General features: G+C 47.1%; 1 protein-coding gene and 1 long non-coding RNA gene across 2 annotated transcripts in view; one reads left to right on the top strand and one right to left on the bottom strand.

Moving 5' to 3' along the window:
- The first annotated feature begins 310 nt into the window (after nt 1-310).
- On the top strand, nt 311-5530 carry LOC129736773 (uncharacterized). Its single transcript, XR_008733820.1, has 2 exons — nt 311-3980; nt 4280-5530. It is a non-coding gene; the product is annotated as an uncharacterized LOC129736773 (long non-coding RNA).
- Nucleotides 4805-26343, bottom strand: part of PAPPA (pappalysin 1) — a 184496-nt gene continuing 162957 nt past the window's right edge. Inside the window, 2 exon segments of the mRNA XM_055720189.1 lie at nt 4805-11329; nt 22933-23031. Of these exon segments, the coding sequence (XP_055576164.1) occupies nt 11222-11329; nt 22933-23031 (207 nt within the window). The 3' untranslated portion in view covers nt 4805-11221.

Raw genomic sequence — 26343 nt, 5'->3', positions numbered from 1 at the left:
TTTTTTTTTTTTCCTTTTTAATTCTTGGTTGGATGAGGCAGGCTCTGGCGAGGCTGAGGAAGAAACAAAGGGAGTGCCAGAGCATGGGCAGCCCCAGTCCTCCCAGTGGGGGGGGGTGGGGGGGTGGGGCTGGGCTGGACAAAGCCCGGCAGTAACACTGATGCTTATCACGACAATGCTCTGCGATGTGAAGGGTGCCTCAGTGGCCTGCGAGCTCATGGTTTTTTTTCTGTTGGGAAGATGTAAACCGCACATTGTACCTCTTGGGCCAGAGGTGGGATTAGCTCTCCAAAAGCTGAGCATCACTAACATTAATTAATTGTGCACTGCGAGACACAAAGCAAAAAAGATTTCTGATTTTTTTTGTGTGTTTTTTTTATTTTATTTTATTTTTTTATGCACACTTGGCCTGTCTGCCTCCCCCAGTGTTGGTGGCCATGACGTTAATCCAGGAGGGACCCTAGCGCATATTCCCACCGTGGTGAGGGGACATGCCCTGGGCAACACTGGCCTTGCAAGTGCCATTCACAGTGCTGGGCTGGGGCGAGCAAGGCTGTGCTCCGAGGGCACCAGGAGCTGCAAAGGCTTCAGGAACACTTGGAGTTTGCACGGTGTGCTTCAGCTTTGGCAATTCATATAGTGCTGTGCGGGTCCGCAGTCTTTAAATGCTTGGGTGGAAAGTTTGAGTATTGCACTATTAATGAAGTCTGCACTAGAAAGGATTCCCTTTCCCTCCCCTGCTCCTGCCCACCCTCCTGTCTCCCCAAGCCCATTTAGCAGCCACTGTAGCATGGAGCCTTCATGCCTTATGGAAACACAGAGGCGCCAGGGCTCAGGAAAGACCATGTTATTAGGGTGACATTTTGAAAAGAACCTGATGATTTTGAGCACATCTGTGCTACAAGGTGAGTGCCCAAAGACAGAGCTGGGCTTTGTTCAGCCAGGACCATGCCCATATTTCAACTCTTTCATCAAAAATGCCAACAAACCTGAAGCATTAGTTGGTTCATCTCTGTGGGCTGGATGATTATAAAGAGGAACAGCAGTGAGCTTATATATGGGCTCTTAAGCGTTTTTAAACAGTATATGAGTGGGAGAGTGAGTTATAAATGGGTAAACTGACAGATAATATCTTACGAGCAGGGCAGGAGGGTGGCTAGAAGTGGTCATGCTGCTGTTTGGGCTAGTTCTTCATTCATCCTAAGTAAAACAATCAGAAAGTTGTGAATAACTTTTTATCTGAGAAAAAAATAATAATTTCATAAAATCTGGGTTTAACCACTAATGACCCTCCCCAGTCCCAAGAGAAGTCAGCCAAGATATTCTCAAGACCTTTAAAACTATTTTGACACACTGTTGCCTCACTTGTACTTAAAACAGATTTGAGACGCTGGCCCTTTGGCTACATTTTATCAGTGAACTTCGGCCAGTTGTTGATTTGAATGATGTGGGCAGTGGTTATTCAAATTCAGGGCAGAGGGGAAATTTGGGGCCATCGTAGTGCTGTGGTAGTTAATGAGCAGCAAAAAGCAGAATGCTGGTCTGGGAGCTGCTCAGTTTTCTTCACCTCCCAGGTGTGTGCCTTCAAAACTGGAAAGGTGAGGAAGCAGGCTGAACAAGCCCAGGGAACGACAGTGCCGGGCCAGAAACTGTTTGCTGGGTTTGTGTGCCTCTGTGTGTGTGTGTAAGCAGGAGAGCATATGGGCACGCACCTGCCAGCGTACACACCTGACTGGTGATTCACTCTTCAGATGCCCTTGCTTGCATGGAAAGTAGTTTTCTGTTATGTGTGTAGTTTCCTTTATATTCCGGTCTTTCTGTGGAAGCTTTTTTTAAGCCTGTGTCTTTTTTTCCAAATTGTTCAAAGTTGCTAACAGCTTCATTTTCCCATTACCACAATTACCAATGCCATACTTGTTTGAGAAGCTGTGGCTTTCAGCTGGGAGAGGACTTTGCCGTATGAATTTAGAGCAATTTCCGCAGCTTTCATATATAATTAATGCAGTCAGCTCCTTTTGATTTAAAGCAGCCAACGGGAACCGCATCTGCTGCCACAAGTCCCTTGCAGTCACTTCAGCACGTGGGTCTCTTGGAGAGGCTGGTGGCCCAGTCTGGGTGACTTTGAGTGTGTCATGAGGTTTCCTGGGCTGGTCACCACACAGCAAGGTGACTGGCGTCATTGCTACGGGGCTGAGGTATGAAAGCTGCCTTCCTTGCTGGGGTGCAGCTGGATTTAATGTTTGCTGGTGGCCCCGAGCCCTGTTGCCATCTCGCAGGGCAGTGGCTTAGGACCTTGCTCGCTGCATGTATTGATTTTTATTTTTTTTTTCCCTCTCCCTCTCTTTAGTGATTGATTTCCAGGCAGACATGTAAACTGGGCAGAGAAGCTGTTGTTTTGACTGTGCGTTTCAATTGCTGGCACTGGGGTCGTTGTGGCGGTGCGGGAGGAGCAGAGCTGAGCACAGCGCAGCCAGTGCAGCCCAGCAGCAACGAGCTGCCCGCTGCTCACTGCCTTTATGGCTTGCTCCCGTCTTAAGGTCCTTATTAATGCTTAATAGATAGTTCAACACAGAGACAATTGATTTGTTTATTGCTATAGACACAAACCATTTAATACATTGTTTATGGACCTTTTTATCTACAGTGTGTTCTATTGATAGGGCTGTTTGTGATCTGCTTATACCCTATTAATAATGCATTGACCATAGACAAGGATGGTATAGAAAGCGAGATGTGCTCTTACTCATGCTCTTTTTGTCTCTCTCTCCCCCTGCTCAACATATTGCATAAAATGCAAAACATTTTTTTACTGACTCATTTATGCTAGTGTAAAAAAAACCAACAACAATTAATTTATTCTCATCCCAATCTATTGCCCCCAAATGTCCCATAGATTGAGTGGTATGGAATTCATTTATGGTTCAGTCCACAGGCTGTTTATGCACTATGGTATTACTGCCACAGCTTTATAAGGGCCAAGGTGGTAGCAGCCAGTACTGTAACTATGTCAGGATGGCAAGCAGAGCTAGCTGGCACTGTAGCCCAGCGCTGCCTAAAGCAGCTGCAAAGGGAAATGTGTAATATAAGCATAGCTGGCGTTTAACACTCCTTCCCCCATGCAACCCCTCCTTGTCCTCTGCTTATGCTCCCAGCCTCTGTGTCTTACCGGGGCTTTCCTGGGGAGTTAAATCATCAATGAGTTTGGGAGTTAACTGGGTTAGAAATGCTCTCTTTAGGATCGGAGGTCAGTAACTGCCAGGGTTAAATGGTACCTATCCTGACTGCATGCTCATCCTCAAGGTCTGGAGATGTTGATGCTGAATCAGTTCAGGTTTGCAAGCTGAATCAATACATATTCTCAGTACAGCAGCATAAAGTCCCTTCCTTGCCTGCCACAGCAGGGTCTGAGCTGGGTCCCACACCATGGCCCTGGTGTAGGGGTCCTGCTAGCGCGGTAACGGTGCGGGGGTACCATTGGCAAAGCGGGGCAACGTGGCAGGACCAGTGTGGCTGGGAGCAAGGGGAGGCAAAGCCTTCAAGGGAGGAAGAATCTGCAGAGTTGGTGGGCCATAACAGGGCCAAAGGACGTGCCCATTAATGATAGTTAACATCATTGCCCAGGGAAGCTGCCCTTGGCTGGGGGCAGGTGGGCTGCCTGAGATGTGCAGGGTTGAGCCCTGGGCTGCTGCAGGCTCTGCTGGAGCTGCAGCTCCTCCAGCCCACCCTCCTCTCCACAGCCACCTGAGGTAGCAGCGAAAAGCCACACTTTTGGTGTTGAAGGACCGAAAGCTTCTTAGTCCAGTTCAGGCTATTTCACACACTGGCAACAACCAACAGCTCTGTGGTTGGAGTTCACCCCAGTCTTCTTGGACCTCTGCCTGCCTGTGGGCGTGCAACTGAGATGTGTCCACCACTGCACCGACCGAACCGCTGTCTCTGGGTTGCAGAGCCTCACAGAAAGACTTGCACCTTCATTGCAGGTGAGCCAGCTCTGAGGAGGGGCCAGGACCAGGACTGGCTGAGAGAGAGAGTCTGTGTCTGTGTCCGTGTCTGTGTGTCTCTGTGTGTGGCTTTATCAGCACCAGCCGTGCGTGTGCACTCTGCGCATACCTTACAAGGCTGTGGTCTGGCGTGGGGGGACTGCAAGCCCAGCTATCTAGTGACCACTGGAGACTGCCTTATCTTTATCTGTATGTTTTCTTGTGTGTCCAAAGGCTTTGTGCATTGGGATGTTTGGATCTGTAGCTGCACATAGCTTTCAGCCTTCCTTCCTTCCTAGGTAATACCCATAAGTCAAGGAAAATTCCCACTGGGACTCATTTTCTGGATGACCATGTTCTTTCTGCATGTGATGTGGGGGTGAGCAGAGACCATGGACAACTTAAAAAAGAAAAAAAATAGTTCTTTGTAAAATTAAAAGCATCCAACCTTTACATTTTCAAGCATCTCACACCAAAACCTACACCAGGCACCCCCAGGTGAAGCAGGACCTGAGCCACCTTGGCAGAACCAAACCCACTGGAGGTGAAATGGGCTCTTGGGCTGACACACTGCTCTGGCTGGCACTGCTTCCCTCCACCTGCTGCACCCTCTCCCATCAGGACGCATCGGAACACCACGGTTTTCAAAACCCCTGCCCAAAACCAAAGTGCTGGACCTCAGCGGGAGCTGTGGACAGGGTGGCCCATGCAGCTGTGCAGCCAGATGTGGGAGCCACAGCCACACTCGCCACCTCCCCGAGGTACCTGTTGATGCTTGGGGCTGGCTCAACTGAAAGCAAAGGAGACGTGGCAAGAGCAAGCGGTCCAGTTCAGAACTCTTTAATACAAGCTTATATTGTTTGTGTTTCCGATTCTCTGTTCTCCCAACATCTGGGGACATTAACCCTCATATGTGTGTGAGCATGTGTATGAAGATATATACAAAATCACATAGTTAAATATTTAAGCATACAAGGTATTATATATTTATATAATATAGAACTTTAGGGTATAGGAATCAACAATGGCAAAATATTTCTGATGAATCTGACGTAACTTTTTTTTGAGTGAAACATGACCTGTTTTTGAAAGACCAGAGGAAGTTGTTGCTTATTAAAAGAAAGAGAAAAACCTGTATAAAGAAATTCTGTGAAAATGATTTAAAAAACATCATGAACCAAAAAAAGGTCAACTGTTAAAAACTGTATTGAAAAAAAAATAAATTAGATGAACAATTGTGTAAATATAAATTAAAAAAGATGACAATCTTAATAAATAAGCTTTACTATTTACATCTTTATATATTGCTTGGAGACTTAAATTAGATCCGTTAAAAACAAACGAACGCAAAATAAAACCCGAAATTGGAGCAGCAAACGTACAGGCGTGAGGTACAGAATTAAGGGTTGAACTGTATTTTGCTTGTTTCTTTTTTTTTTTTTTTTCTTTTCTCTTTTATACAGTAGACCAGTAGAATTTTTGTGAAAATAGATCCTCAGCACTTCATTGGAGTATTGGTTGACGTGGCTTCCAAAAGGTGCCAAGAAAGATTCCATAATAATAATAATAATAATAACCCTAATAATCATAATAATTATAACAATAATAAAAAGATACAATATGATACATAAATATGGAAGAGCAGTTGGTAATATGAATACATTTTTCTCTAGACGAGATCACAGTTTTATTTGTAAATATTACACTGATATATATATATAATATTACACATATAATATTATATATATATCATATATATATTTATATATATATTTATATATATAGTATGGCTCAATCCTGCTCCCAGTGAAGTCAACAACAACAACAAAACCCTCTGTTGACTTGATGGGAGCAAAATTCAGCCGATCATCTGCAGACAGGTAAGTAATTACAGAGGCCGTACAATGCAAACTCCGCAATGGTTCCAATTCCCTCTTTAATTGCTGGTGAAATGTTTCGTTAAAGCCCTGGTTCTTTGCACTCAGAAGATGGAAACTGGTGGCTGAATTGTGGCCTCACCAAATGAAGGGAAAACCAAAAGACTAAACCAAACCAAAATGGGAACCAAAGACAGCTTGGACTCATTAGCTCCGTATCTTGACCTAACAGGACTAATGCCACCAACAAGTAGCACCAAGACTCTTCATCTGACACCTGAAGCCAACCCAAGCTCTTATTTCTGGCCTCAGAGGAAGCAGTTATTACTCTTGATGAATCTTGGATATGTAGATCAGGTGGAAAGGGGAAAATTCAGTTTGCCAAACTAAGACAGAAACAAAACGTCAAGCCTCACTTTGCTCCCGCTGAAATGACCAGGGTTTGGAACACCGGTTCCCCAGGTGGCAGGAGCAGCCCAGCACCAAATCCCTGTCACCCAAATTGACCGTAGCTCCAAAGAAATACATCCTGGGCCACCTGGACCTGCTCCTGCTGATGTTTTGGTCACACTCCCACTTAACTCAGTGGTCAAGGTCCTCCAGTGGCAAGGGGACTGTCCCCAGGGCTCCTGTGTGCCCAACACATGCGGTCAGCTGGAGGCAGGGGTGATCCTGTGTCCCCGGCAGGGAGGTGGCTTTCCCCAGAGGATGGGATGACATGACATGGAAGAAACGCAAGACAGATCAGCTCAGTTGCACCACTGAGACCAAAATGGGGCCCACAACCACAAAGATACCAAGAGTGTATCTAAGCCCGGTATATGGTCCTCTCCCAGTGATTACAAACCTGCCCATTAACTCTCACTGGGGCATCCAGGGATTGGGCAGGCAAGGGCAAACCACTGCCCAAAGGCTGGGAATTTCCATGGCATCCAGAAAAGTTCAACAGCCAGATCACCAGCTCTGAAAACCCTTCAAGCATCCCAGCGTCGGCTGGCTTAATCCTATACCCTCCTGTCTTCTAGCTTGGCCTTGAATGGAAATAATGGGCTGGAGTGTGGGAAGGGGATGGTCGGCACCCCACTTCCCACTGATGGGAATCACCTGTCTGCTCATGTAGCAGCTTTCTCCTTCCCCCTCTCACTCCCAGTCTCGCAGCTCTTCGGGATTCAGACTGTGCAGTGCTTCTGAGTGCAGTAATTAGAGCACAGTGAAATACTGGTTAAATGCGTATGTACAGTTGGATAACGTAAAAATAAGCACAAACACACAATTAAAAAAATAATCTGGAAAAAAACCCAAAAACCTCCACCCCCCCTCCCCCCACAAACAACAGTATGCCAGGGGAAAAAATACCTTAGCCTTAGTTCCTGGACTTATCACAAAGCACAAGGAAAACAAAACCAGACAATGTTATAAAACCTCACGGTACTTCTAGGGAAATCTACAATTAAGTATCTAGCTCTCTACTCAGCTGGCAGAATCAGTGTTTTCTTTTTGAACACACAAAAATAGGCTTTGCTCTTCTTGAATTTGGATTATGCGGGTTTTCTTTTCTCCTTTCTTTTTTTTTTCTTTTTTTTTTTTTCTCTTTTCTTCCTCTCTGTAAAGCTTTACTTGTTATTTTTTTCCCCACTTGAATCAGTTGCAGCAAGAAACTTTTGTTGGCTATTGGGCTTTCTTTTTTTCTCTCCTTTTTTTTTTTTCCTTTTTTTTTTCTTTTTCTTGAACACAGGTAAAACCTAGAACAAACCGACAGTTACAACCAAGTGAAACCAAAACCGGAAGGGAGGTAGCTGGAACCCGACTCCAAGAGTCCTCTGGTGCCATCCTCCTTTCTCAGCCTAGGGGGGGGACAGTGGAAGATGCAAGAAAAGCAGGAGGACACCAGCTCAGCCCCTGTGTGAGAGGGTGGGGAGGGAAAGGGGTAGCAGCTGATAGGAGTTTCCCACCCCACCATGCACCGTTCACCGCTTTCTGCTCCAGCTTTCTCCCCTGCTGGCTGTGGACACCACCCATAGCCAAGAGGCTGGCTGGTGGCCCAGGTAGGGTGCAGCCTTGGCTCCTTGTCTGTGACAGAGATCTTGGCACTGATGTGACCTGGACTTCATGAGCAGCTAAATTTCATCAGCATAAGCACCCTCTCCCGTTCCCCCAAACTTATTTGATGTTGTCCTACACCACTAGTTTGGTGGGTGGAGATGGTGGATAATGTCCCTCTCACTCCCACCCAATGGCCATCACAGGCATGGAGAGTCTTTCCTAGGTACTCCACTGGACATTCAAGGCCCTTAAAGTGGTAGAAGCTACAAGGCCATCCAGCTGGCCTTGCCGCAGGGTTGGAGCACAGGGGAATAACAGCTGAGCAGGTGTCCATGCCCCACAGCTCCCCTCTGCGCATCCGCCAGGTGCATGGTACAGCACCTGAAATGCAGAGGGCAAAGCTTTGCCCCAATGCAATCTTTTCCCAATGGAAACAAAAAAAAGCTATTGAATTTGACACAACACAGAACAGAACTTCTTCTGCTCTTGGTTCCATCAGCTCCATTGGATGAGATGGACAGTGCCAGCATGGCAGCTAGAAAAAAAAAATCAGCATGGAAAGCCTGCCTGTTGGAAAGGGAACTGGATTACCCCTGGACTGCAGGAGTGAAGCTGAGGTGTGAGGCTGGGCTGGCAAGAGGCCACTGTCACCCTTGAGGCGAGAAGGACTCGGACTCGGCGAGCAGAGGCTGGTGGTGGCTAGGCAGAGGAGCTCAGTGGGCTCTGAGCTCCTGGGAGCCCACAGCAGCAAGTGGCAATAATGCTTGTACAGACCTGCCTCTCCTGGGTAATGTCCTAGGTGGGAAAAGCAGATGAAAAATCTCCTCCATGCAGAGCTGCGTAACTGAGAAGGGGATCTTGCAAACTGAGCTGCCATCAGGATGCACACAGGACCTGAACTGAGGCTCCCTGTGAGGGTGAAACCCAGGTGGGGTGGAGCAGGGAGGTCATGCCAAAATAGCTCAGGCATCGAGGACATGATGCGCTGGCAATCTGAAAGGCTTTTGAGGTTGTCGACTCTTCTGATGGGCTGGTTGGCACATGAACAAACTGCCAACAGAAAAGGGGAGGATGAAGGGACCAGAAGGAAACAACCTTTTCACAGTTATTTACTTCCATTATTAATTAGATGGCAAGGGGCAAAAGCAGAAGTTTTGCCCAGGCCCAGTTTTGCCACTGGTCTCTACACTGGAGGACGTTCTACTGACTCCATGGAAGGAGCCCTGATCCCACTGTGCCTCCCTGTCCTCTACATGCATCCCCACCACCCCACCCCACCCCTGCCCGGTGGGGTAGAGCCATCTGCACAGCTCCCATGGCCAGGACTTCTCCAAGAATAACTAGGAGCTTCATAAAACAGAGCTCCTCACCTTCTTATGAGAATCATCTCTCCAGGCCTCTACATGTTAGTTTTCAAGATTCATCTCTGGTTAATTCCAACAGAAACAACCCCAACAGTGGGTGACAAGAGCCTGGCTCCTTGCACCTTACAGCTCTGTCAGTTTTCCATTTCTAGTTCTCCTACCCACTTTTACATTTGTCTGCATGACCTAAATGACCCCTCTCCTTACCCTTCTGCCTTGCTCCAGCGCCTATATGTTCAATCAAGCAGAAGTAGGAAAATAATCTTTCCAACCTGTCTTTACCTGTAGATTGTACATGTCAGGAGAGTCCCAAGGAACAGAAAGACTTAACATTTGGAAGGATGCTCTCTTGAATGTGTGTTCTTCCTAGCAGGACCCTGAAGCAGCAGGAGGAAAGCCCAAGCCACACTGGAAAGTTCTCTGGGACTTCCGTGGGATGGGCTGTAGCAGCAGTGGCAGCAGTAGATGTCCTGGGCATCTCAGTGACTCATCATGATGAACCTTACAATGAAATGAGTCCCCAGGGGTCTGGTACAACATGTTCCCCTCTGGGCTGAAACAGGAGGATGGAGCTATATGACAGAGAATTGTGAGGTCTGCTGCAGCTAATGCCCTTCCTTCTGGAAGATTACAAGCAGCTAAGCTCCTGATCTATCAAAAGTGTCTGACCCACTGGCCTGGAAGCTTAATACTGATAAATATAGCCAAAATTCTAATACTGTCTCCTGCAGTCCTTTCCCCATAGCATGTGCCTCCTCCTCCTCTTCCCCTCTCCTGAGAAAACAGGAGCATGAAGTGGCTGTTAGATATAGACCACTGTCAAAGGAGGGTGGAGAAGGTCCAGAGAACCACTTGGCTGGGTGGAAACGAGAAAGCAGATTCCTTTGGCTGGCTGGTGTCCTGTTTTCTTGCCCCAATGCTGAGGAAGAGACCAGAGGGTTTGAAAGGCAGGTTGTAGGTAAGCTTTAAGGCAGACTGTTTGGTTGCATGGGGTTGTTTTTCACCCTGTCCTGACACGGTAAGGAAACTAGTTGTATGGGACATAGCAGCAGGAGTAGCAGCAGCAGACATGCTCAAATGACAAGTGCAGGCGCAAGTTACCCTTTCTGCTCCTCAGAAGCAATCATCCACATTCCTTGATGCCAGTCCTTAGACTCCCCACTCCCTGGCTCCACCATGGGACCACCTGCCCATCTCCACACAGAAACATCCCAGCAGCCCTGCAGCTTGCATGTAGGCTACAAGGGGACTTTTTGTTGGCTTTTTGAGGGCAAGGGGAGAAGGAGGAGCTGTACAGAAAGGCCACTTCAGTCTGCTGAGCTCCCTGGCTGGAAGTAGCGTTCCTGTGAGGAGCAGACTCATCCCATGTCTCGAGCTGGCTGGGCATCTGGCAAGTCACTTGCCAAGAGGCACAGCCCTGTGGAGATCCCCCCCCAACCTCAGTGCCCCGAGCATGCGATACCTTGGCATTCAGCATCAGAAAAGGCTCAGCTTGGAGTCCTCCAAGAGCACAGCCTCTTCCGTGAACGATCTGAGTTGTGAGTGCTGGGGAGGGGAAAGTGTTTTTGCGTTGAATGTAATCTCTCACTCTTTCTCTCTTTCTCTACTTATTTCTATAAATATGTGTACATAAATAGCTTGTTTCTCGCCTTGCATCTAGATATGAACTGTTCAAATTAGGTGGGCATAACATGCTGTTTTGATACATGAAAGTCTTCTCGACTCTTGGTTGGTTGTTTCTCGTCATCACTATTTAAGATATAGTTAATACATAAACCCCTACTTTGAGTTCTCCTTGGACAAAAATTAAAGGCAGACTGGTTGAATTCTAAGGGTCCCTGGTGCAGAAATGCCATCCAGTTGAGCAGCTAAATGTTAAAAACTATACCAAAAGGGATGTGGTGTCTCTCCTAGCCTGCCTTGAGCAGTGTGGTCCTCCATTCCACGTCACTTGGCATTACCCAAGACTGAAGCCACGGAGGTCTTTCTGATTGTGCTCTTGGGCGTTGGGGTCCCGGCAAGCACACTCTCCTTGTAGGTCACAGGACATAGGGAAAGGAGTAACCTGGGGAAGGAAACCAAAGACACAAAGACATGAAGGAGGGAACACACCTACAGCATCCAGGAGAACAAACAAGATCTCTGTAGTGACATAGTCAGAGATTAGCTGCAGTTTTCATCTATGTCCTGTTTTTACAGTGATTTATTGTAATGTTGAGCTGGTGGTGCACCAAGGACTCAGGTGAGCTACCTGTCCATAAGAAAGGCTGTGAAAAGTGTAAAGAAGAACCTGTTCAACTCATGTAGTTACTGGTCAGGAGATACTCTTTTGAGTTCACATCAAGCACATGAACACAGCTGGCTGGGGAGACGTGTACTTCTCAGGCAACCCTGGGGCTTTTTGGGGTACTTACCAAGATGCTGGCATCCCATTACACTGCCAGCCTCTTCTGAAAAGCTATCCTTACCCCAAAGGCTGCAAACACTACATGACAGCAAAGTTACAAAACCCTTATCTCACATGACCAACTCAAATGATCACCAAATGCTACTGGGTCCTACCCACCCCCAGCTTGGGGGTTTCGGTGAACCCTACCCCTGGGCCATAATGCCCCCTCTGTAGGGTATCATCCTGCAGTAGGGCCCTATGGCTTGGGTGCTGCTGCTCTGCCTATGTCCATTGGTGTATTAACTATAAATGTTCTTGGCTTCATTTCGTCAGGAACTGAACCAAGCAGTATGTAGCAAGTCAGTGAAGCTGCAGTCCAGCAGAGACTTCTCTAAATACCTGTGGTGTTTAAGGTCAAGAGATGCAGCTAATGGGCACTGAGGAATGGCAAAGGTATGCAAGTGAGAGACTGCGTGCATGATCCGTCATCTGTCCATGATCTCTCTGGAGAAGCGTAGGAAGGAGCTGAAACAATAGCCTGCAGTGCCTGGCTAGTGGAAGTTGATTTTTGGACTATTGCATCATAGTGTTTACATAAAGAAAAGGGGGGGGAGGGGGAGGGGGGGGGGGGCAGTGGGACACTGTCTCGCTTGCCCTGAAGTGAATTCCCAAGAATTTCTCCCATCTGCACAGAAAGAGCAAATGACTTCATTCCCCTCTACACAACTTCCAAGACAGTGCCACAACCTGTTCAAATGTTCCCTGAGAGGGCTGCACGCGTGCGCTCCAGCTGCTCCCCTTGGCTTTGCTGCCACGTTTGATCTCTCTTTCATGAACACGTTTCTCCAGGCTATGAAGCCTGGCTCTGCCTGTTCCCTAGGCATCATCAACAGCACATCTAGGAATGTGGACCAAGCACTGTGCGTGAACACATAGCTGTCATTTCCACCTAGACCTTCCATACGTGTCCCTGCATGTCCATCTCTAACGTGCCTTTCTCCTGACGCACATAAGGATGGGATTGAGGGGTGTGGATCTTCATTTCACAACTGGGGAGCCTAAGGCAGGGACATGCTGACAGAGGCATTAAATAGCCAACGCTCATCACCAAATCAGGATTTAGAGAGCCTCCTCCCCTTGCTTTTGCCTTCTTTCCCAGAAGACCTGGCCCTCCAGGTAGAATAAGGTGATGACTCTTCATCAAGCCATGCCCTGGGGGACTTACGAGCTAAATAACCAACCAGTGAATAATCTGGATCTACAGTTGTCCAAATGCGGAGGTTGCAAAGAGAAGAGAAAGTCCAACAAGTTAAAAACAAATTAAATCAAATAATTGGAAACTAAAGTTTATAAACTGCAGAAAACAATAGGAGCTTAATGGTCACTTGATCCAACAGAAGCCAGCCAGAGCAGGACAGTCTCATATCACAGTGTTATGAATATTCTTAGATAGGAAATAGAGAAGTCTGAAAACAATGAGGTTTGGGGAGGAGGCTGAGGAGGGATTGTTTAATGACTAAATTAAAATACTGGAAAGGCAAAAAGAAAAGAGACATGAAAAAAAATTGTCTTTTTCTGTTCAGTGTAGCAGTAAACATTTTGGTTTAGGTTATCTGCCACAGTTCAGGTTTGACCTTTCTCTCCAAGACATCCAAATGAAAAAGACTATTTCACAGCAAAAGTTATGTCTTGAAATAAAAACTTATTTCACTTAGAAAATGCTCAAACAAAACATTTGTCTGGAGTTTTCCCCTATTTTTATTTTTTTTATCCTGAACCATTCAGTTCAATCTGCATTTGGCAATGATTTTGACTTAAAAAATCCTCCCTGTCATACAACGAAGCTACTAGTTGGAGGCGAGACCTGGGAACCTGATTCTTTCATTTGTCTTGATCAGACTCTTTCCTCTCCCTGGCCTGGATTCACTGCGTTTGTCTGTGAGAGTCTAACAAAGGTGACGCAGTGGCCCCTGCATTCAAGGGAGAGGCAGGCTCACGGGGAAGGTGGGTGCACGTTTTGCGCTGAACACAGGACAACCACACAGCCAACTCTGGCGTTTCTGAAAACAGCCGTGACATCTTACTACACTTGGCCTCTGCTGTTGTCCATGTAAGTGGGACAGCAAAACGTGTCGCAGGCATGAAGATCCAGCGATGCTGCCATTTCACTGGCAGGAACACCAGAGCCAGGAGTGGAAGCCCTGCGCAACTGTGTCTCCAAACTACCAGTTCACGTTCCCTTAACCTACTCCGGGGGCTGTGCTGAAACAGTGGCCTTAGAAACCCAAACTGGCACGAGTCTGAGGCTGCCTTGCAGTGACCTACCTTCTTCAGTCCCACTCCTCCCATTTCTCTGAGTCCCGCTTTTCCCCTTTGCTTTCTAACAGGTCACTGTAAGTGTGTGCTCAGCACTGGAGCAACCTGATCCAAATGTGCACGTAAGAGACCAGAGAGCTCCTATATTGTGGCCAATTTCTGGTGAGATGGGGCCACTAGAAAAGAAACGTCTTACTGCATGTTGTCCTCTAGAAACCCTCTGGTCTCCTAAGAGTGGTCATGGACAGAAGAACAGAAGCCTCCCTGGGACAGAGCCATGGCCCCGAGAGCAGTTTCATGGCTCAGCAGAACTTCATAGCAGTGGGTAGCCTGAGTGTAAGAGGGTTTCTTCCTGATCAGATTAGCCTTATTCACTTTATGTCCCTTACAGAGTTTTCTCATGCAATTCAATTTTTACAGTGCTATTGTCCAGATAGATGAATTGTTTTTTCTTATGGCAGTGAGCTCCAGAGATGCGTTTTCTATTATGTGAAAAGGCAGAGATTTCTATGGGTAATGAGCACATTCACAGTCACATTAGACCAGACAAAATTCTGCAAATGCTTAGCAGTAATACAAGGTTTCCACTTTAAACAACACCTACAACAACTGAATTCCCCAGGGACCCGACTTCCACAGGTATTTAGGGAATCTAGTCCCCAAACAGCATCTTCTAGGATTGTCACAAGTACCCAACTCACAGAAACCATAAGACTCCTTAGAAGAAGGACCGCCTATTGCCTTGGGCGCATGCAGTGGTAGCCTTCTGGAGTGCAGAGCCATGAATAAAGCTGCTGGATGTGCTAGAAGTAATAAATGCTGAACCTTTTTTGAACGATAGCCCATTTAAGTGTGGAGCCCAGATATACATACTCCAAGATTAACTGCTTTTTTTCTTTTTAAATAGGTCTGTGAAAGCCCAACTAATTAACAGAATATATGACCTGTCCTGAAATTTCCAGATATACCCATTGTAAAGCCAGTACTAAAGAATTGGCTTTTCTTCCTTCCACTCACCAAGTTCTGTGTTTCACCTACATCTGTCTTCCCTTGTAGAAAGACTGGCTAATATGTAGGAGGGCAGGGAGAAAAAGCTAAAAATTAAGCTCAGAGCCTGGCTTGGTCTTTTGATGTAGTGCAGGATATTGTCTTCCCAGACTAACTAAAGTAGGTTGAAAAAGGCACAACTGAAGAACACAGCTCCGTACACCTACACACACGTCACACACACACACATCTCCTGGAGACAATCCAGAACAGAGCCATGGCATGGACTGATAGCACTGAGGGGAATGTGGGTCACACCTGAACCACGCTGGACCACAGACCTGTCTATCTTCAAGAGAAAACAGACACAACCTAACCAATGTTCGTCACCCCAGGAACATGCACTGCATGACATACACTGCTCTGAACCTAAAGGAGCATTTGCAGCAGGTGTAGGGTTCTGTGCTAGGCAGGAGGCTAGCACGGGCATCGGGCGCATAATGCACAGGAGATATGGGACACTTCCACCTCAACCAACTCACCACCCATGCTGCACAGCGTTATGAACCCATACTTCCATTCTCCACAAAGGTATGGGAGCCCTAAGCATCCTCTCCCATGCCAGGTGATGAGATCTTGGATAAAATCCAAACTCCCACTTGGAAACAGGGCTGCGTTTGTCCTTGACACCATGCTCCTGACTATGGGAACAAAGACAACAGTACAACAGAGCAATGCAGAACCAGAAGCCAGGTCAAGAAATGAGTGAGAGGCCACAAATCCTCATTATGCAGCACCTATCTGAAGAGGCTGGTGACATCCCAAGACAGATCCCTGCTAAGAAAGGCCAGCCTGTAGGGAACTGGTGGGAATGTTGACAGGAGAAATCCCAGACAGGTACAGGGAGGGATGGGAAAGAGTTCTGCAAAGGGTGGGAGCTCACCCCTCACATGGGCTGTGTCAGGTTGACTGGGCTGTACCTCCCACTCAGCACACTTGAAGCTGTCTCACATCAGCACCAGGACAGGCAGAATCAGGCCCAGGGAAGGGCCTGGGTTGGAGGCAGTAGGGGAAGCAGGGGAGGAGGGCTGCAAAGTGTTGGGAAACAGCCTGTTGTTAGATTTCAGCCCTGAAGTGTTTGCGAAATCTCCCAGATGGGCCTAACTGGAAATAGGAAGGCCCCACTGCAGACAGAGCTTCTGCGGGCGAGCGCGGCGTGTTGAGATAAGCGTGGCAGGCTGTGCTGAGTGTCACAGCCCCGCGCCTCCTGAGACCCTTGCAGCTCAGATGCCGGGGAGTATTTTGTTCCCTGACAAGGCCCTTGTGGGACAAAAATGCATCTTGTAAGGGTCTTCTCAGTGGTTTTCGGCATTTAGGCCACCAGGGCTGTTTTGAGATAACAGAACAAAATTAACAAGCTCCCTTTTAACTCTGGGCGCTGGTATGCAGGTTCACACCTAGGGCACCGCTCCAGAGGGCCTGGGAAAGGCAAAGATGAAGCTCATAGGAAACCTCCTCTCCATGCAGCACATAGAGTTTGAAAGGCTTGAATTTTTGTTAACTGCCCTGCCATAAACCTGGCTTTCCCCCGCCAAAGCCAGCAAATGTGGTGTAACAAGACGTAGCTCAGCTGAACCCAACAGACGCTCCTCTCTCTCTCCATCGGGTGTAAATCAGGAGCAGCCTCACCAGATCTGGTGGAAGAAGGATGGCCCAAAGCCAGCAGGGATCCCCGGGAAAGCCCTGCCTGCACGGATCCCCACAACACCGCCTGCCCGCTGAGCGGAGACAGCGAGCCCATGTGCCAAACCACACGGAGCTCAGTTGCTCAGCAATCAGCTGTGCTTCCTACCCTCGTGCTACTGATTGTGCAAACATGAATGTAATTAGTCTAAATAATCACCAAAGATTTAATAGGAGCCAGACCACCCAGAGGCCAAATAGCTGGCGGTGGAGCAGGGAAGGTTTGTTCGCTGGTTTTTGTAACACTTGCTAATGAAGTGAGGTCGGATAGCAAAGCAAACACCCTCTGCTAGCACGTCCCCTGGGAATGCTGTATGTTGTGGGAAGCCCCATGTCCCTTGAAGCCAAGAACGTTCTATCAGGACAGACGACGTGCTGCTACCATCACTGCTTCTAATTTATCACTGCCTGAAAAGCCTCCCTAAACAATTATGAAACCAAGCTCTGAGCCCCAAAATAAGTTCCCATCCCAACCAACCATGACTGAAAAGGCTCCTCACACAGCAAACAGCTAGCCACCGGTGCTGGGACCAACAGCTCATGGGTGAGCAAGTTCACCCTCACACCTGGACGAACCAGCACACTTGGAGCACGCAGCGGCACTCAGCCGCTTCCAGGGGCATGAAGCAACACCCCGCATTGTATCCTTCCTTCCTCCGTGTCACCCACCATTCATCCTATCTCACCAGCTAATTATAGAGCTGACAAACACACCCAGCTGGGGACACTCAAGTCGTTGGGAGCAGCAGCATGGCAGGAACACCAATGCTTCCGGATAAGCCGAGTTTCCTCAGCCGAGGTGGTCACTTAGGTTGCTAATTGCACGCACTGCCTCAAACCCATGTTCTGCCATCGGAGCAAGGTCTGAGATGCCCCAAGACAGGTTTGCGTCACAGTTAGAGAGCAGGGAGAAGGCACTTATTTCTCCAAAATGCTAAGAAGTAGTTATTTCTGTTGTCTTAGGGGTAGGAGTGCAGCAGACCCTCCTTTCTGGGGAGACAGGGACAGTCTCTGGAAATCCCTGCTGGAGCCAGCAGCAGTCCCTCAGTTCAAAGCTCCTTTCTTTAGGCCTTGAATTCTCGGCCATAAAGTCTCTGAAGAGTTTTTGATAACTTGCCTATCTCTTAGATAAGCAAAGCTTTGGATGAATCCCACACGGTCCTCTATCTACCGCAAGTCCTCATTTGTTTTCCGCTGAGGCACTTGCTGGTTTTCCTCTCCAAGGTGTCGGACAGAAATGTCAAGAGGCTGAAGGGGCAGGACGATTCTTCTTTTTCTTTTCTAAGTGCTACGGGGCAAAGTGGTTAAGGGAAAACCTGAGTGATAACTGAGTGAGACAGGTTTTTCTCATGGGAGCTGTAGGTTTACCCTTTATGCGACAAAAGGGAAAAGCAGAGAGGAGAGACAGATGAAAGTTTGCCCTTTCAAATGGTTTAAGTTAGAGGAATTTTAAAACGGCACATTCTGTGTAGTGAAATCTGCAGGGACCAGACTGAAGGATCTTCTACTAAGCAAATCTGCGATCTGAGACTTGAACAAAGTACATAAGCAGAGCCTAAAGAGAGACATTTCTGATTTCTGCAAGGCCTTTCTAGACAGCCTTGTCCAGGGAAAACTTGGAAAAGGGAAGGGGAAGAGAAAAGAAGTGAAGGAGAACAGCGACTGGAGAGATTTCCTGAAACGACTCGGGATACAGCTATCGCCTCCCACCCCGCCATGCCGCACACCCCAGGGGTTCCTCGCAGGCAGCCGCCAGCCCCGAGGCAGCCAGTTAAGCCCAGGTTATTTATTTTTCTCACTTTAGCAAGTGTCACGTATTTAATGTTTTTTTTTTTAAAAAAGTATCTTCTTTTATCTACGGCAGGATACAAAGCAAGAAGCAGCTTCCTACAGCAGCCAGGCAGAAGGGAGCTGGCAACCTGTGCTGGGTCAGGAGGGCAGGAAGATTAAAAGGAGATGGGATTTTGCTTTGTCCTTCACGGAAGACTTTATCCCCTCCAGACACACAACAGAAGCTTTCCCTCCCTTGGAGGTTGGCTGGCAATGGCCTTCCTGTCTCTCAAAGCTGCTCCCGGGTCACACACAGGGCCCCCCATCCTCTGCCCCGCGTGTAAACCCCGCCGCCCCCTGCTCCCCACCTGCCTGGGGCTGCACCGCCAGGCGCCACAGGATGTGCGTCCCCGCTTCCCTGGGGGACACTGCACCCTGTGCCAGCCCTGGCTGCTTGCCCGCTGCCAGGGGACGCTGATCAATTAGCGCACAACAAATAATTAAGCTGATGAATGTCTCTTTTTCTCGCTTGCTGACTGCAGTTGCCTCAAATTTATGCCCAGAATATGACTGAATTTATTCGTTGTCATTTGTAGCATTCAAAAGAGGCCTTTAATGATTTCTTTTAAGCTCTCTAGCCTGACTGTGAACAGTGCAGGGCAAATACTCATTATTTCCTATCTAAGCAGCAGCGCTGATTAGTCAGTGGTTGGTCAGATAAGTCACCCTGCTCTGTTCCCCTCTCTCTGCAGAAATGCACAAGGTCATTTGCTGCTAATACTCAAATGCAAAGGGAAAACACAGCCTAAGTGACCGCTGCATGGAAATCTCTTGTGCATTTGCAGGGCAACAAAACAGAAGCGTGCAAAATCTCACATTAAGTAAGAGGGCTCAGAATTAAAGTGAACATGGGTTGAATAATTTTGCTTTCACGCAGCCCGGTTCACAGCATTGCGTGCAGCTGAAAGTGCATTTGGGAGGGTAGTGGGATTGCAGTAAAACTTGTCTTGACAGTTCATGGCCATTAAAGACCTGAAGCCAGCTCTTACTTGACTGTTAACTCCTGAATCTTCACATGATGCAATGTTAATCTTCAGCCCTTTCCTAAAATAATGTGAGGAGTTGCTATGTTCTGTTAAATGTGAACCATGTGTCACCTCAGCAGTGGCTGCAATGGTGAAAAGATGATAAATCTAAAGCTTGTAAAATGTCCTGTGACATTTTGGGAGAAAAACAGGTGTTGCATAAATGTTAGACATTTATGGGCAAACTTGCAGGGGCTTTAAAAGACTGACACATCTGCCACATAGTATGTAACCCTGAAAGAAAAGGAGCAAAGCAGTCTCTTTCATGTGTCTCGCTCTTTCTCCAACCGTATGAAAATACATCCTCATCTGGTATTGGAATTAACAGAGCTGGACTTACCCCTCCCTGTGTCTCCTCCAGGTTTTTGGCTTTTACACCCAATGTGTATTTTAAAAATGTGCCTTTTTAAGTAGGTGGCAAACTGTGCTGGAAGGATTTGGTATGCGGAGTATTTTTATTCAGCTCCCTTTTCTCTCACCTTTCATTGTTTTTCCCTTTGGAATATCTCCTGTAACGCTCCACTCATAAACCTCTTCAAAGGGAGGGCTGTATTTGAACAGCCTTGCCTGAAATCTGGTCTCAGTCAAAGGCCTCAGACGGGAAAATAACTCGCAGAGCTGAGACCTGTGGCCCCACGGCTGCTGCCGTAGGTGTCGGCGGCCGCTTTGCAGGCAGAGAGGTGGTGCCTGCCGCCTCCTTGGCTTTGACCCTGCAGCCCTGCCGGCTGGGTTATTATTCCCCCCTTTACCCTATAAATGTAATAAACTGGGACTTAGCCTCTTGCTTTTGGCATGGAAGGTCCAGGAGAAGGTGGTTTTCTCACTCCTCCCGAGTGCCTTGTTCAGCTCCTGGGATGTTGTTGGTGTTTTGGGAGAGAGGAGAACTTTTTGGAAGCTGAGTGTGTGCCGAGGAAGCAATGGGCAACACAGGTCAGTCCTCAGACTACGTGATCTCTAGGATGGGTGTTTCTAAAGTACAAAGCAGGGCAAACCGAATTCCCCCAGTCACAAAGATACAGCTCCCAGAGAAGTCGGTAGAAGCAGACTTATTTCCAAAAAGCTATAAAATCTCCCTCTCCACGGGGGAAGTGCATCAGACTCATGACCAGCTGCCTGGCTCTGAACCACTTGCCCTTTGCATCAGGCAGTTTTAGCACAGACACCAGTAACCAACTGGGCTACAAAGTGCTTTCCCCCTCTTGGGTGGTCACTTCATTTCTGGGTGGCAGCGAAGCGGCAGATACTTTGAGCGTGACTCGCCTGGCTGGTAAGTGCTCACAACTCTGTGCAGATCCCACTCTGTCTCAACTCCCTGCCCAGCAATAAATTCTGCTCCCAAACTTTAATCTTCTCCCTCTCCCCCTCCATTTGGCACTCACATCCCTTGTCCTTCCCATCCCCAACCCAGCAATGCTTTTTGCCCTTAGCTCCTGTCTTGATGGGGCTGGTTTGGGTCAGTCCCCTCCCAGTCACCTCACTTCCACTCCTCTGGCACCTCTTGGGATTTTTCATCCTCTGCTCTCAAGCCTGGAGGCAGCAAGATGAATTTCCCAGGCAGGCTGTTGTAAAGACCAATGCCATGCTGAGCTACTGGGCACTTCCAGTTCTGCCCTCCCAGCTGGTGGGCCTGTGAGGTCAGTGAGCAAGCTGTGCTTGCCCCTGGGCTGCTCCTCCCAAGGAGGTGGAAAATCAGCCAGAGATGGCAATCTCTTCTTGAAGATGACACTGAAGACAAGCTGCTGCCTCTCACCCTGCTTGTCTCTGCAGTGGCTGTTTCAGCAGAGAGCCCCGGAGGGGCTCCCCATGCCCTACTCCACCTTTGGGGAGCAGAAGCTCACCTGCCCATGCTTCCCTCCCAGCACATTGGCTTGCAGAGCCACTGGCAAAGAAACACAGCAATATGGGGGGAAATTTGCCCCAAAAAAAGCACATTTAGGAAAACTACCTTTCCCCCCATGGAGAAATAAACTCTTTCCGCTTGCCGAGACCTGTCCACTTCCCTTCGCCAGTGTTCCCAGATGGGCCAGAGGCAACCTACGGTGCTGTACTGGTAAGAGATCTTTGGCTGAACCAAGGAAAAGAGCCTCCAGCCAAAACTGTCTTAGAAAGGACTGGACTGGTACCTCAGCTGCGGTAGAAAGGACCTTCTTCCTCAGATGGGTGATATGGATGATGTCATATGCTAAGCCCAAGCTCCCTCAAATGTTGTTATTTATTGAGATACATCAAATACTTAACATAGCTGGATTTTCATTCAGATCTACACTCAAATCTTGAAGACAACGTAAAAATCTCACATGTCAGAGGCTAAAATTTCCTTTCATTTCTTTGGGAAACAAGTTCAAAATCTATCCAGGTTAGAAACATATGAAATGTAGTGCTTCAAACCGTTGCTCCAGTCACTGTCCCTAACTGTGGCCAGAAATGGGTGTTAAAGCAGCATAAAACAGGGAGATGTGTGGAGGGATCCTTCCCCAGGCTCAAGCAGTCAATGGTTTAGATATTCCTGAGGCACAAATTGCATCCAGATCACAGTGTTTAATAGCCACTGATAGAGCTAACCTTCACCGATACGTTTATTCTCTTTTGGACTTCAAATATATTTTTGTTCTTAAAAACACTTTGTGGCAATGCATCCTATCATTCAAATAGACACTGTGTGAATAAGCACCCTCTTTCATTTGTTTGGATCCTGCTTCCACATAATTACCATTTCATCCCCTTATTGCTGTGTGATAAGAAACAGTGGGGTTTATTTTCCCAAGCATCCTCCTGTTAAATAATGTTTTTATAAATCTCTGCCACTAACCATGCCTATGGTCTCTGTCCCACTGACACACGCATGCAGGTACTCACAGATCAAAGTACACACCTACAATGAAGCTTTCATTTTTCTCTCTGTTCTTTTCCTAATGACTCCTAACCTTTAGTTTCCCTTTTGAGCATTGAGGGTGGGCATCAGGATGGGCAAATATACCCTTCTCGGTGTTTCTGGGTGAAGGTCTCCTGAGCAGTAGATGCAGCTTTGCTAATGAACGTGACCCAGGGTTTTGGAGGGAGCCAGCCTTTGCCTATAGAGAAGCCAGAGTTTATTTACAATAAGAATGAATAAATGTCTCTGACCAGTTTATTTAAGAACCTGCCTTGCACAGGTGTAAGATGGGTTATGATGAGAAATGCACATGTATACCTAGAGAGAACTTCAAAATGAACCCACAAGAACTTGGTGCCTATGGTGAGCTGATGCCTGGACTGAAGGTCTTTCTGAGATCTTGGACCTTTCTTATTCCAGCCAAAAAAAAAAAAAAAAAAATAATTCAGGTGCAAAGGAGCACTCAGCAAGGAATTCCCAGTGAAAAGAGAAAGGGGCATCCCTACCTTTTTGGTCTTGACTGTTGAGGCACAGCAGTCCCCACCATCATAGTTGCAGAAGGCTCGGTTGTTGATGGAGTCACAGTAGTTGTCCCCCATAAAAGGCTGAAAAAGAAAAAAGCAGAAAAAAGACTGAGAGCGTGGACATGGACACAACCTGTAACTATATGTCGGAAGGAAAACATGAAGGCTTGAAGCAGCCATATAGTTTGTAACATTACTAGCTGCCCCGAAAAGCAAGAGATAATTATTCCCCTCTCCCTTCAAAGCGGGTATAAAAAAAAAAAAAAAAAAAAAGGACACTAGATGGAAGGGAAATGAGCCCTTGTTGGCTTTTCACATCCCACATAAGATGATGCTTCAGGAATATTAATTTATCTAGTCCCAGAGACAGCATCAAGGCATCTAAAATTGTGGCACCTTTTGATAATTTTAAGCTAACCTTCCAAAACTATGTGGGATAAGAAGAAGGTTATGTATAGCAGCAAAACTGGCTTGCTTTTAATAGCTGTACTTTCCACCACGGTTCTCCAAACTATGCAACATGTGTCAGCAATGAGGGCACAAAACATACCACAAAGAGAAATGGAAGTGGTCTGAGCTCAGCACAGGGACCACATGCTCTTGTTCTCCGACCACCAGTGACTGCACGTGACCTTGGCTATGGCACATAATCTTCCTCCACTCCACAGCTCAGAGCTGGGATAATGGCAATTATTCAGAGGGATGTTGTGGAAAGCTATTAAGTGAAATTCATAAATCACCTTGAAAAAGAAAATGTGGTCACTAGTCTATGTGCTGCACAGGACCTGAATAATAATCACGAAACTGAAGAAAAGACTTGATGTCTGTTTTTTCATTGCATATTGGAACCCTCTTGGTCAGCAAATAGAGAATTCTTTCTTGGAAGTGAAAACTGTGCTTGATGCTAAAAAAGATCCGTGCCCAGTATGAGAATCCCAGGCAGCAATGAAAGCTCAGAAAAATGGATGTTCAGCAGAGAGCAGAATCATATCTCTGTAACACTTCTTACACACATGGGCTCATGGAGCCATTCCCATTTTATCTGCTCTTTGGAAAATTCATTTGTTCTGCACTGAGAAAAACACGCTGGGGACTTTCTTACAAGAAAGCATCATTGAAGTGAGGGTGGGGAGGTTTGTGGATGTTTCCTGGGAGGATTTTGCAGCAATTGCAGTACCAGAGTCTCCCTGATGATAGATACCTGAAGAATCAGCCGTAAGAGCTTGACGTGCTCTCCCCAGGCAGACCCTTGGCCATGCTCATCAGTATTGAAATGGACCCTATGGAGTGGTGCAAATACACGCTTTTACTGCTGGTGTTTTGCAAATTTACCTATTTCTATCAGGGTGCAGGAAAGGCAGGCAGTGATGGCAATATCACGCCACAGTAGGACTACTAGGAGGTGACTGACTCATCGTGTTCACTCGTTTAGCTACATGCAAATACCACAAATGCTGACAAGGAAATCAGAGTTACAGGATGAGGCGCCTATCCCTGTAAACTGGCTTAGCTCCACTGACTTCCACAGAGAATGACTTATGCATATAGGCGAAGACTTTGACTTGCAAACTCCCTTCCAATTCGATTAATGAATATGCTAAGAGTTAAGAAGAAATGATTTATATAGTAGAAGAAGAGGTATTTTTATGCCAACCTGGTCATATTCAAAAACGTGAACTTTGCCCAGCCTCCCAGGACATCTTGTAGCCTTCTCCACGTTTCCCTTGTATTGCCTGGCTGTGTCTGTTGGTCAGGAAAGGCTTGACTTAAATTTTCATGCCTATGCCTGTAACCTACACCTATGAATACTGGAAAATCAGTAGAAGAAACTTGTAGGAGAGTTTGCCTTTCATTAGCACTGGCAGAGTAGGCAAATCAGTCCTTTGGAGGAGAAGAACGGGACAATGAGCATCTGTTCTGCTTTGGTACCAAAATCCTCATCTGGGAGACCTTAGAGGCCTGGCTGTGGAGGGTGAGGTCTCTATAGGCCTTCATGCATATCTTAGTGCTCCTGTGTTTTTGGAGGACTATGCAGGTAGTCCAGAGGGACTATTTTCCCACTGAAACACCTACGGTAGCTGCGGCGGAGTACGGGGCTGACTAGGAGACCTCTGTTCCTGCCACTAGGGAGCGACAAAAAATCACATTGCAGCACCACGCTGGTACCACCGCGCTCACCCGGGGTGAAATAACCCCCTGCTTACAGCCCTCTTTTGGGAACCCTCCCTAATTCTAGGGATAGTAATACATGAGGGGTTGTGTCAGCTTAATGGCCCAGTAATATTGACTTACTTGCTTATTAATCCCCGTTTCCCTAGTCGTGTGAAAAGGCTTGGTGAAGATGGCATTTCTTCTGAAACCTTAATGCCAGAGAACAAGCTCTGGCCCATTCGTGGATCCTGGAAGAATCATGCTCTAAAAATGATGCTACAGGCCATTATCAATTGTCTGGGCAAAGCCTTCCAAGATGATAGATTGCGATGCGGTGACACTGCTGGATGAATGATGAAAAGAAGAAAGTTCCTATTGATGCAGAGGGGTCTGGCAATTAACAGTGATGGAAGGGAAGAAAATGCTGAGAAAAAGCATGTCAGTAATAATGGCTTCTGGTAAATTATTACATCATTGCAAAGTTTGCCTCAGTAACAACTATCCTTAAACAGCAGGAGAATGGATACCCAATGGTGCATCAGCACCTGAATGGCATTTCTTAATGGTTGCTGGATGTTATTTTAGCTCTTTGGAGAATAGGGGCACCTAGCCAGCCTGCATGACTGCAATGCGTGAGATGGCTTATGACATTCAAAGCACTGACAGCAGAATGCTTTTCATTTAGGAAACAACTAGACAGAAACTATTACATTGTTGAAGAGTTATTACCCTCTTGGGCCCAACATTTGTATGCGAAGGAAACCTGTCTTTTACTTGAAGACAAATCATGTCGCACAGCAATGTGGTCTAGAGTTCCGTGTCAGATTTGGGATTTCTGTGCCATGTTCTGCCTCTTCAGGCAAATAGCTTCAATGCGCTTGTAAGACTGGGTTGCTGAGAGCACAACCAGTGCAGGAGATGTGGGGTCGAGACACAGCTCTTCCACCGCCTGTCCATGTAACCAAAGCAGCCATCTATCCCTCTGCCTGTGAGCTACCCCATTTTTAAAATGGCCATGAAGCTTCTCAGCCTTACAGAGGTACCACAAGGATTGACTCCTTGGCATGAGTAAGATACTCAAGGCATGGAAGGAAACTGCATGAGCACCATGACCCAGAGATCTCCTGCCCCGTTTAACCACTGGAAGCATCTTCAGACTTTTCAGACTTTTCAAACACTGTTGCCAGCAGAAACAACATCCTTCAAAGTAGTTGCTGTTTTCAAATAATATACAAGACTGTA

This window comes from Falco cherrug, chromosome 9, assembly GCF_023634085.1.
Source record: "Falco cherrug isolate bFalChe1 chromosome 9, bFalChe1.pri, whole genome shotgun sequence".
In the NCBI taxonomy this organism is placed as follows: domain Eukaryota; kingdom Metazoa; phylum Chordata; class Aves; order Falconiformes; family Falconidae; genus Falco; species Falco cherrug.
The sequence above is the reverse complement of the archived record's forward strand: the minus strand, read 5'-3'. Positions and strand labels throughout refer to the sequence as shown.